The following is a 12911-nucleotide window of genomic DNA, read 5'->3' on the forward strand; positions in this document are numbered from 1 at the left end:
ATAAGCCCTCCCCGAAAATATTTAAATGCAGAGCTGGAAATCAGGTAAGATGGCAAGAGGAGCCCCATCTTGTTCCATGCACCTCAAAATAATAAGATCTCCCCGAAAATAAGGCCAAGCGCTTATTTCAGGGTTCAAAAAAATATAAGACAGGTTCTTATTTTTTAGTCATTTACAACATGATTTTTATACAGGGGAAAAAAGGGAAAAGTATAAATAACAGAATCAGGATCGCCGTTCAGGAATAAAATATTTCTGCATTTTCTTGCGTGTGTTAGATTTCAATTCCCTATCATGCTGAATCACATTGGCTGGGACTGATGGGACATATAGTAGGGAAGAAAGCTGAACTTCATTATCAGAGACCCTATGAAGTTCGCTTATGGCAACAATTACAGTTTCGTAATATGTATCTTCTAAAGCCAATGAATGCTTACCCTTCGTCTGTTAAATAATGTAAAATCAAAATAAGGAGATTTTTGCGCCGGGCTTCTGTTCGGATGTGTTCCTACGAAACAAAAAAAAAAAAAAAGGAAATAATAAAATATATAACTCTGTAAAGTATGCATTGGTGACTTGTAGATTGTAGGCTTCCTGGGAAAATCAGTCAAGGTTTTAGTAGGTATTTTTTATTATATCATTGCTCTTGAGTTTTCACGTTTCAGGAATTTCTGAGCTATAATCAACATACTACATTTGGATCTATACATGACTATCCTAGCGTTAGTAAGAGGGGCGGGGTGGGCGGGGCCAGCCAGGAGTGGGATTTGGGGGTTCTCCGAACTGCACAGAATCTTAGCTAGAGGTTCTCCCGAACCCCAGCAAACCCCCACCAGCCCACCCGAGTTTAGCCATCTCTCTCCCCACCCCTGCAAGAGAGGAAATTCTGGGAAATGCGAAAAGGGATAAGAAAATACACAAAATACTGTTTAGGCAATCAGGCATAGGACATGAGAGAAAGGTAGATGAAAAGAGAAGCGGATGACCAGCAGAAAGGAAGGATGGAAGTTACAGTGGTGATAGGGACACCGCTGGAAAACCTGAAGAACCAGGTTGTCGTGGAGAAAATCTATTTAGAGGATTGCTAAGAGTGAGCATCGATCTGACGGCACATAATCCAATTATTCAGTCAATCAATCGACAGAAATAAATATTCTGCCCTCTGCAGGCTCCTAAATCACAGCATTTCTCCTAGGCAAGATAATCCTCTTTTACTTGAACATATATAACAGAGGTCTTCAACCTTGGCAGCTTTAAGACTTGTGGACTTCAACTCCCAACTCCAGCATAGCTGGCTGGAGAATTCTGGGAGTTGAAGTCCACAAGTCTTAAAGCTGCCAAGTTTGAAGACCTCTGATATATAAACTATTCACTTTTTTGGAATCAACTTCCCTGATGTAATAAGCAAGAATTTCTTAGGAACTGGAGCACCACCTAGTGGCTCTAAGTGGAAAAGCTAATTTTTATTTCAACACCTTTTAGAAAATTAGTGTTTTAATACAAGTAGGAAAGTTGGAAGGAAGGTGTCAACTGGCAGCAAGGTGGATGAACTCAATTGCAGCAGCAATGGGTGCATCATTGAAAGATCTGAAGGGCCAAGTTGGGGACAGAGCTACCCACATCGACTTGATCGCACATCAATCTGGCAACCATAAACTGAGTTAACAATCATAATTTCTCGGGTTAGTCTCAGCAGCCAAGGGTTAGAAGGGAAGAAAAGGGGGAGTTATACAGGTAGCCCTGGAGTTACGAGCATAACTGAGCCCAACATTTATGTTGCTAAGTGAAACATTTGTTGAGTTTGCCCCATTTTGAGACTTTTCTTGCCACAGTTGTTAAGTGAATCATTACATTTGTTACGTGAGTGACAAGGTTGTTAAGTGAATCTGGATTCCCCATTGACTTTGCTCTTCAGAAGGTCGCAAAAGGGGATCGCCTGACCCCAGCGACACTTCAACCGTCATAAACATGAGTCAAGCATTGAATTTTGATCACGTGACCATGGGGATGCTGCAATGGCCATTAAGTGTGAAAAATGGCCTTAAGTCACGTTTTTCAGTGCCGTTATAACTTCCATTTCGGCACTCGGTGCCGAAAAGGTTCGCCAACATCGCTCTATAAAGTATTGTTTATATTCTCAGACCAAACAAACATATCACCCATATCTGCATCCGAGAGTGAAGTGTGCAATCAACAAATATCCATGTCAGAGGTGGTATTCAGCAGGTTCTGACCAGTTCTGGAGAACCGGTAGCGGAAATTTTGAGTAGTTCGGAGAACCGGTAAATACCACTTTTGACTGGCCCCGCCCCCATCTATTCTCTGCCTCACAAGTCCCAGCTGATCAGGAGGAAATGGAGATTTTACAGTATCCTTCCCCTGCCACGCCCACCAAACCATGCCACACCACCAAGCCACGCCCACAGAACCGGTAGTAAAAAAAATTGAAACTCACCACTGATCCATGTGGATTTGTACATTCTACATAATTTGTCCCAGGCACAAGATTAATTCTTTATAACAAAAAAAAAAAAAAAACCCTCCAGAATTAATAAGAGCCTTTGAGCTGCTAAAAATAGAGTTATGATAGAAGCTGTGCGTCTTGTACATGCGTAAGAGAACCAAAACACTTAAAAGAACAAAACCTTACTTAAAATTCAGTTTAGGTTTATCATGATTTACACTTGCTCCTCTAATTGCTGTGTAGAATGCTACCATCTTTACAGCTATTGGTATTTCAATAGAGGTTTAAGTGTTTAAAGTTTAATAAGCTCCCAATCCTAGAACGGGGGAAAAAATGGGTGTAATTAAAATTTCAATTACTGTAAGGGATTTTTGGTCCATACGATTAATAAAAGCGTAAGGCACTTAAACAGGAGCTGGTTTTAAATGCTAAAAGCGCTTTCCTAATTAGCTTGAATGCTTACAGAGCACACATTATTCATTTCTTAAAATGCCACACATTGTTTCCCTTTGCAGCTGCCAGTAGATGAATTAGGGTGCAATCAAGATTTAGCAATACAATCAGGCTCTTTTTTTTTTCTTCCCCTTCTTAAATGGTGCTGAGGTTGTTCTTCCAATTTTAATAGCCCGGGCCTAGTTTCTTCAGCATTTATCATGGACATTCTGGTGCCTCTTTTCCATCTTCAAGAAGGCACACGAGTCCTATTAAAAAACCGATTAGTGAGTTTAAATGAAAATGAAGTGTGTTCGATGCATGGGTGTCAGAAGAATGTTATGAATAGTATTCTGTAAAAACCTCCTTCCCTAACAGCTGGGGTGGGTTTCTACTGGTACATCCCGGTTCGGGCAAACCGGTAGTGGTGGCAGTGGGAGGCTCCGCCCACCAGCCCAGACGTCATCATGGACACTCTGCGTGTGCGCGGGTGCAAAGCGAGCGTGCGTGCTCAGAGTTTCGAACCGGTAGCGAAGTGAACCCACTACTGCCTAACAGGGCACTCTTCAGATGGTAACAGAATAACAGAATTGGTAGGGACCTTGGAGGTCTTCTAGTCCAACCCCCTGCTCAAACAGGAAACCCTCTACCCAGGGGTGAAATTCGGACTGGCTCGCCCAATCCAGTAGCGATGGCAGCGGGTGGTTCGGAGAACCGGTAGCAAAAATCCCTGCCACACACCCCCTGCCCAGCTGAGCCGCGCGATCATCAGAGGCTTTTTAAAAAATATTTTTAAACCTCTTCGGCCGAAAAAATGCTTTTAAAAGTAAAAAAAAAAAAAAAAGCCTCTGATGATCGCGTGGCTCAGCAGGGATCGTCAGAGGCTTTTAAAAGCATTTTTTCTACAATCTCTTCGGCTGAAGAGGTTATAGAAAAAATGCTTTTAAAAGTCTCTGACGATCCCAGCTGAGTTGCCTGATTGGCAGAGGCTTTTAAAAGAAAAAAAAAAGCCTCTGCCGATCAGGCAACTCAACTGGGATCATCAGAGGCTTTTAAAAGCATTTTTACATGGTTTTTTTACATGGAAAAAATGGTTTTAAAAGTAAAAAAAAAAAAAAAAGTTGGCCACGCCCACCGGCACATTACACCCCCCCACCAAGCCACGCCCACAGAACAGGTGGTAACAAATTTTAGATTTCACCACTGCCTCTACCATTTCAGACAAATGGCTGTTCAATCTCTTCGTAAAGATGACAGCTCCCGTCATTCCGTAGCTAGCCAGTTGGCCAGGGTGGAGGCTGATGGGATATGTAATTGGCACATCTGAGCGGCTTCGAATTAGGAAAGGAAGACACCCAGTTGAGTAGATACAGCGCAGGGGAAAAGTATCAAGTACTGCATGCATTTTTCTTTATTTTTCTTCAACCAATACAGGTAGTCCTCGACTTAGGACCACAACGGAGCCCCAATTTTCTGTTGCTAAGTGAGATGCTTCTTAAGCGAATTTTGCCCCATTTTACGACTTTTCTTGGTAAGTGCAGTTGTTAAGTTTGCAGCATTTGGTCACCACATTACAAACAAGATGTTGAGACTTTGGAAAAAGTGCAGAGAAAAGCAACTAAGATGATTAAAAGCCTGGAAACCAAAACATATGAAGAACGGTTGCTGGAATAGGGGATGGAGTATGGAGGAATTGGGTAATAGAGCTGAGGTGGCGCAGTGGTTAGAGTGCCGTACTGCAGGCTACTTCAGCTGACTGCCAGCTGCAGTTCGGCAGTTTAAATCTCACCAGGCTCAAGGTTGACTCAGCCTTCCATCCTTCCGAGGTGGGTAAAATGAGGACTCAAGATTGTTGGGGGCAAGAGGCTGACTTTGTAAACCGCTTAGAGAGGGTTATAAAAGCACTATGAAGCGGTATATAAGTCTGTGCTATTGCTATGGCCAGTCTAGAGAAAAGAAAGACTTGTTCTGTCCCCAACCACACGCACACCCACCAACAGACGTTCAAGAGTTAAAGACCAAAGCAGCCGGCAAAATCCTTTTCCTTTTGATAACGGAACTTGGCAACAACCTAGTGGGTGCCTGCCAAGAGTTTATTATTTACGAAGAGGAGAGATAACTTCTCCCCACTCCTGGTACATCAAAAGAAACAGCTCAATAATTACGGAGTTAATCAAGTCCAGAGATAATCCAGCTAAGTCTTATAGCAAAAGTCTGGCAATGCAGAATGGCGTGGAAGCTTTCAGCTTTGTTCGTCACAAGGTTTGACTGGCCACCACGCTCCCTTTTATACCCTGTGGGGTGTGGTCCAGTGACTCAGCCTAATCTCGGGCACGCCTTTTCTTCTGTTGCACGCACTTATCTCTGCGACGCTGGCGTGGATCCAGCCAAGACTCATTACCCTCATCACTGTCCATCTGTGGCTCCGTGGAAGTGCTTGGCCCCGGCCCTATCTCTTGCCCTTCGGCGGACACCGAAGGCATTGCCAGAGAGGAGGGTCCTGGAGAGGGAGGCCTTGCCAACTCCTCTTCTTCACTCTCGGAGTCCTCTCCTGCCGATGACACAGGCTCAGGTAACGGAGCCACAACAGGACTAGGGGGGATATGATAGCAGAATTCCACTATTTGAGAGGCTGCCACAAAGAAGAGGGAGATCAACTTATTTTCCAAAGCACCAGAGGGCAGGACAAGAACCAATGGATGGAAATTAACCAAGGAGAGAAGCAACCTGGAATTAAGGAGAAACTTCCGAACTGTGGACAATTAACCAGTGGAACAGCTTGCCTCCAGAAGTTGTAGGTGCTCCATCACTGGAGGCTTTTCATAAGAGATTGGGCAACTATTTGCCTGAAATGGTATAGGATCTCCTGCTTGAGCAGGTGGCTGGACTAGAAGACCTCCAAGGTCCCTTCCAGCTCTATTCTGATTGATTGATTGATTGATTGGATTACCCATTGACTTTGCTCTTCAGAAGGTCGCAAAAGGAGATCACATGATCCTGGGACATTGCAATCGTCAAAAATATGAGTCAGTTGCCAAGCATCTGAATTTTGATCATGTCAGATCACATCTGGACTATTGTAACACTCTCTACATGGGGCTCCCCTTGAGGTGCACTCGGAGGCTCCAACTGGCGCAGAGTGCGGCCGCGCGGGTGGTTATGGGAGCGACGTGGAGTTCCCATGTAACATCTCTCCTGCGCGAGCTGCACTGGCTCCTGGTGGTCTTCCGAGTGCGCTTCAAGGTTTTGGTTACCACCTTTAAAGCGCTCCATGGCTTAGGACCTGGTTATCTACGGGACCGCCTGCTACCATCAATAGCCTCCCACCGGCCAGTACGCTCCCATAGAGAGGGGCTCCTCTGGGTGCCGTCGGCCAAACAATGTCGACTGGCGGCCCCCAGGGGGAGAGTCTTCTCTGTGGGGGCACCTATGATCTGGAACGAGCTCCCCCCGGAGATACGGAGGATCCCGGATATGCACACCTTCCGTCGCGCACTTAAGACTTTTTTATTTCATCAAACTGGCCTGGCCTAAATCTTCTCCCCTTTTTAAATGTAAATTTTAATTTGTTTTTTAAATTATGGGGTATTTTAAATTTGTTCAGCCAAATTATTTAATTCGTTTTTATTCTATTTTAAATTTTTGTACTTGTGTGTTTTATCCTGTGGCTGTTCACCGCCCTGAGTCCTTCGGGAGAAGGGCGGTATAGAAATTTAATAAAATAAATGTGACCGTGGGGACATCCACAGTCACAACGGTTACAACAGTTGTAAGCATGAAAAATGGTCATAACTCACTTTTTTCTGTGCTGTTATAACTTCAAATGGTTGCTAAATGAACTGTTGTAAATCCAGGATGACCTTTTATGCAGAACCCTGGCAATTCTGTAGGATGGTTTGGAGAATGCTTAGAAATTGACAGCGCTTCAGTCAAAGTATATACAAGGTATATACAAAAGAATTAAGGCTATTGCTATAAGTGCATTGTAAGCCGCCCTGAGTCTTCGGAGGAGGGCGGCATATAAATTGAACCAATAATAATAATAATAATAATAATAATAATAATAATAATAATAATAATAATAATAATAATAATAATAATAATATTTTTATATTATTATTATTATTATTATTATTATTATTATTATATTTCTCCAAGGTGAGGCCAGGTGCTCTGAGTTTGATCTACTTGCTACCTGACTAATATTCTCCAGAAGTCTCAAAGGTGCTTTTTCAAGAGGCAACTGGACTTTCTGGTTTTTCTTTAAAGACGTTTCGCTTCTCATCCGAGAAGCTTCTTCAGCTCTTCAACCCAGACTGAGAATCTCCATAGATGTTTTCCAGAAGTCGATATTTATCCATGTCCCTTGAAGACTGACCTCAAGCAATCCAACATTTTTTTCTACTTGTTTTTAATCCCTAATCTATTTTGACTGATCTCACAAAGAATCCCTTTTATGTATTGCAAGTGGTTCTGGGCAGGGGTGGGTTCTACTTACCTTTACTACCGGTTTGCAATGGGATCGCACACGCACTTGCTTCACTCAAGCGTGTGCTTTGCTTCTGCGCACGCGCTGATGATGACATCCAGGGCGGTGGGCAGGGTCTCCTGCCGGATTTACTACCGGTTCTTATGAACCGGTCCGAACCAGGAGCAACCCACTACTGTTTCTGGGACACCTTCCTTGATCAGTGGTGCAGACAGACCTATGACTTTCCCAAAACCTTACATGTAAATATGCCTTGCAATGTTTCTGCAAGGTAGGATGAATTATGCAATCTTCTTGATTGCACTAAAGAACGAAAAGCTGAGTCTGGAAATTTTATGAGAGATAAAGAGAAGAACCTGAAAGGGGAAGAAGATAAACAAAAACAAATTTCATTATTCCTAGAGTTTGCTTCATTCAGAAATCAGGCCTTCTATAATTTCTTTTCCTAGTTTTCTATTGGTGACATGACTCAATGAAGGCAATTTTAAAATACACGAAAAGCAACATATGCCAGAGATAAGACTTCCACTCTACAGCCCTCAATGTCTATAAAAAATTTTCTTTGCTATTGTTCAGAGTCTCACTTTCTTGTAAAGCAAACACCCAATGATCATTGTTATAATTATGGTTTTTCTCAACATTGTGCTCCTTTCTGTAGTAACTGAGAGGGATCTTGGAATTACTTAAAATATAAACCAGTGTTGTGCTGCAGCTGCCAAAAAAAGCCAACACAGTTCTGGGCTGCATAAACAGAGGGATAGAATCAAGATCATGTGAAGTGTTAACACCACTTTATAATGCCTTGGTTAAGGCCACACTTGGAATACTACATCCAATTTTGGTCGCCACGATGTAAAAAAGATGCGGAGGTTCTAGAAAGAGTGCACAGAAGAGCAACCAAGATGATGAGGGGACTGGAAGCTAAAACATATGAAGAACGGTTGCTGGAACTGGGTATGTCTAGTCCAGGGGTAAGCAACCTGCAGCTCTGGAGCCGCATTTGGCTCTTTCACCTCTCTGCTGCAGCTCCCTGACACTCAAAATATGTGTCACAAACCACCAATGTGCAACACCCGCCGGCATGCAAATTTATTGAGCTTTTCAACCCCCGGTAGGCCAACCATGGATAAATCCAAGAAAAGAAAAGTTTCAGAAGAAAACAGAACGTTTAATTTCAACTACATATGCTACCTTTAAAGCGCTCCATGGTGTAGGACCTGGTTATCTACGGGACCGCCTGCTACCATCAATAGCCTCCCACTGGCCAGTACGCTCCCATAGAGAGGGGCTCCTCCGGGTGCCGTCGGCCAAACAATGTTGACTGGCGGCCCCTAGGGGGACAGTCTTCTCTGTGGGGGCACCTACGATTTGGAATGAGCTCCCCCCGGAGATACGTAGGATCCCGGATCTGCGCACCTTCCGCCGTGCGCTTAAGACTTTTCTATTTTATCAAGCTGGCCTGGCCTAAATCTTCCCCCTTTTTAAATGTGGAAATTTTAAATTTTTAAATTTTAAATTCGTCTTATTTATAGGGGTATGGGTAAGGCGTTTTAAATTGGGGAGCCATTTTAGATTTAATTCTGTTTTAAACCTATTTTAATTGTTTATATTGTATGTTTTTAATTTTGGCTGTTCACCGCCCCGAGTCCTTCGGGAGAGGGGGCGGTATAAAAATCTAATAAATAAATAAAATAAATAAATAAATAGTTTGGTGGCTGCTCAAGAAATAATCAGGCCCGGGAAGGGTTTTGTGGCTCCCGGTGTTTTCTTTTCTGTGGGAAACGGGTCCAAATGGCTCTTTGAGTGTTTAAGGTTGCAAACCCCTGGTCTAGTCTGATGAAAAGAAGGACTCGGGGAGACTTCAACGAAACTTAGCTCAAACACCTGTAGAGCCAGCTATGACCCCTACATAACCCCTACATGGCCCCATGGGACTCTGACAACAACCAATAGAATACATGTTCTTGCACAGGAACAGGGAGCTCAAGGGCAAAGCCCAGAGAAGGTATAAAAGCCACCCGCTCTCAACTCCATGCGGTTCTGCTTCACCGTTAAAGCATCTTTCCAATCAGCCTCCATGTTTCCAGTGTCTTTCTCCAGGCTTGGCACTGAACCAGATGGACATTTCTTCCAACAAGGCTTTGGCCTGGCCTGAAATTAAGGGGACGGGAAAGGCAGGACACCTGGAAGGCATCCCTGAGGATGGGGAAGCTCCAGCCTTTCTGCTTTCCTCCTCCTCACGTTCCAAGCGCTGCTCTTTAACGGGAGCTCGAAGGAAGCAAAGGCCGAGGCCCAACTTCCACTGGAAGGCCTCAAACTGCTTCAGGTCAATATTTTCTGCAAGCATCCCATTTCTCCACACCCAACCCCGCCATGGCGCTAATACGCATGCGCGGCCCGGGCGCGACTCTTTTCCAACGCGCGTGCGCCACGAGCCCCGCCCCCCCTTCGCCTCACGGTTACCATAGTTACTGGGCAAAACAGGAACGGACTCTCGTTTCACTCACTTCTTCTTTGGCCTGGTGCGTCGTTCTCAACGACTGATACGTCAGCTCCATTTCGAGAGTGCGACTGAAGGAAAAGAAGAAGAAGAAGAAAAAAAACACAACCCAACCCGAGACGACTCCGCGTTGCTATTCCGTTAGGGCTTTTTTTTTTTTTTAAAGCTCCATCGCTTCCCTCAGCGGCGCTTTTCATCCGAGAAAGAAGGCGGACCAATCAATGTCCCCCAATAGCCAATACTGACAGGCGAGGGGTGGGATTAAAAGCGAGCCGGCGAGCCCAGCCAATCGATTAGAATGTAAAAGGAGCGGAAGGCGGGGGTTGTTTGGAAGGTGGCCAATCACGACGGGGCGGGAGAAATTAGCCAATGACGGCACTGCAAAAAGGGTCGCCGACTCTTGTATTTCCTTCTGCCAATGGACCGGAAGCTGGTGACGTAATAGGGATGGCCTGAATTGAGTTGCGCCGGGGAGCGTATTTGATTGACAGCGGCCGTTAGGTAGAGTTCACACGGTGGAATGCGGTTTGATCGCTTCGATGCTTTGGGAAGGTTTGCTGGGCCAGGATTTTAGGCAGATTATATCTCTGTCGTAATAATCTGCTCACACAGATTTTATGCCATGATTATTAACTGGGCCAAGTAATTTTAGAGGGAGGGGTGCAAAATGATTCGGGGACTGGACTGGAGGCTGAAACATACCACGAACAGTTGCAGGAACTGGGCCTGGCTAGTCTAGTGAAGAGAAGGACCAGGGGAGACATGAGAGCAGTCTCCCAATATTTGAGGGGCGACATGGTAGTCAAATTGAACTACATCCTTGCATCATTTATTTCATGCTTTCTTATGACAGTTATTTTGAAAGGACATGATATATTAAGCCATACAATAAATTTGGTAGTCCGAATGGGCAATTGTGGCTCTTTTACAACCTGTGGACTTCAACTCCCAGAATTCCTGAGACAGCCAAGCTGTCTCAGGAATTCTGGGAGTTGAAGTCCACAGGTTGTAAAAGAGCCACAATTGCCCATCCCTGCGACTAGGTTAAAATGTGATTGGCAAATTTATGGTCCGGGATGTTTCTTGTAACATGCAAGAAAAAGAAACTTTAATGTTTCATGCTGATTACGGACAAAACTTTTGAAAGAAGAAGAATAAGCATGCCTGCACAGTACTCTTGAGCCGGAGATTTACAGATTACATTTTAGTCCATTAGGTTATGCAGAAGCAGCTCAAGAAGTTACTTTTCAGTGTGTGTTATACATATCCTGAAAACGGGCCTAACTGAAATTGCTTCAGTTGACCATGGGTAAGAATTTTATATAATAAAATTATCACTTAAAGAAAAACAACTTTAGTTTTACCTTACCAGCTAAACCTGAATTAATAAAGTATAATTGCTTTGTTCAAACAACAGGCTATGCCCAGATATATTTGTTGTGCCTTAATTGGATGGCCTGTTCATACATGCCAAAACAATCGTTGGCTTCCTAACATGACTCCCTACAAAGTCATTTTAGCTCAAACTGTTGTGATGTGTGAATCTAGCCAGTGTGGTAAGCTTATGATTCATTGTGTATTGCAACCCCAGGCAACAGTGTATATTAAACCATGAGTGCATTATACAAGCTCAGCAAAAAGTAAATATGGTTTAAATAAAGAAAATACAGCATCAGTCAAAATTAATATGTCCTAGTAAAGTTGGTGGTAGAACTGTAAGCAGTTGATTTTAGGTGGAGAGGAGTTTTGTGGCTTCATACCGCTTAATTTGAATAACTGCCTGTGTAACATATCATGAAAACTTTCCCAGGTGTTGTAATAGGGTTTCCTTAATTCTAATATAAATTACTAGCTTTCTTATCTTTCTGTATTTGGATTGGGTTTACACTAAAATCACAGACTGTAAGAGTTGGAAGAAACGAGAGATCATCAAATCCAACCCTCTGTCCAGTACAAAAAAAAAACTACTACACTGTCCTTGAAGGGTGGTCATTGAAACTTCCCAGCAAAGAAAAGTATATCACCTCCCAAGACAATCTGTTCCATTGCTGAACAGTTCTCATTAGATTCTCTTTTTCACAATGTCTGACCAAAATTTACTTGCTCATAATTTTAAGCATTTCTGTTGTATTTTCTGAGACTCTAAAAGAGTGCAGAGAAGAGCAACAAAGATAAGTAGGGGACTGGAGGCTAAAACGTGATAAACAGGAACTACGGTAGTTATGTCTAGTCTAATGAAGGACTGATAGCAATCTTCCAGTATCTAAAGGGCTGCCAAAGAAGAGGAAGTCAACCTATTCTGCAAAGCACCTGAAGGCAGGACAACAAACAATGAATGGAAACTTATCAAATGGAGATCCAACTTAGAAATAAAAAGTAATTTTCTGAAAGTGACGATGATCATTGGACTGGCTTGCCTTCAGAGGTTGTGGGTGCTCCATTATTGGAGGTTTAAAAAAAAAGGCTTGGACAGCTATTTGTCTGAAATGGTATAAAGTCTCCTGAGTGAGCAGGGAGCTGGACTACGAGACCTCCAAGGTCCCTTCCAACTGTTATTCTGGGACAACCTGATAACTCTGCTTGGTCTTCTATGAAGTCTGCATGCAGTCTTCTCTTTGCCAGGCTAAAGTTTACCAGCCTTTCCTTCCAGACCTCTTGGTATCTATTCTCTGGATTGTCAATGCCATTCCTAGATTGTGTTAACCAGAACTGGATATAATCATTTAGGTGAGATCTGACCAATGCAAAGTAGAAAAGAATTATGATCTTTCTTAATTATCACACTATCCTTCTGTTTATGCAGCAGTTGGAAGACCCCTGCTTATTTTGCAGCTGGACCATTGTTCACTAACAAATATATTGGCAAGTACAGAATAAAGAACAGAATAGAATAAAGTTAAATGGTACACCATTTAATACTCTCCAACTTGACATGGAACCAATGCAGTGGTGAAATCCGCCTGGTTCTATTCGGCTTGCCAAACCAGTAGCACCGACGGCGGGAGGCTCTGCCCACCCACCAGGAC

General features: G+C 43.4%; 1 protein-coding gene across 1 annotated transcript in view; it reads right to left on the minus strand.

The window, feature by feature from the left end:
* Positions 1-9959, minus strand: part of KATNAL2 (katanin catalytic subunit A1 like 2) — a 43938-nt gene extending 33979 nt beyond the window's left edge. The window contains exons 1-2 of the mRNA XM_070936000.1: positions 9893-9959; positions 438-508 (exon numbers count right to left, since the gene is read on the minus strand). Of these exons, the coding sequence (XP_070792101.1) occupies positions 438-508; positions 9893-9943 (122 nt within the window). The 5' untranslated portion in view covers positions 9944-9959. The remainder of the gene's footprint in view (positions 1-437; positions 509-9892) is intronic.
* Positions 9960-12911: the final 2952 nt, after the last annotated feature.

Source organism: Pituophis catenifer, unplaced genomic scaffold (assembly GCF_029215685.1).
Source record: "Pituophis catenifer annectens isolate HBS135680 unplaced genomic scaffold, rPitCat1.0.hap2 SCAF_2, whole genome shotgun sequence".
Lineage (NCBI taxonomy): Eukaryota > Metazoa > Chordata > Lepidosauria > Squamata > Colubridae > Pituophis > Pituophis catenifer.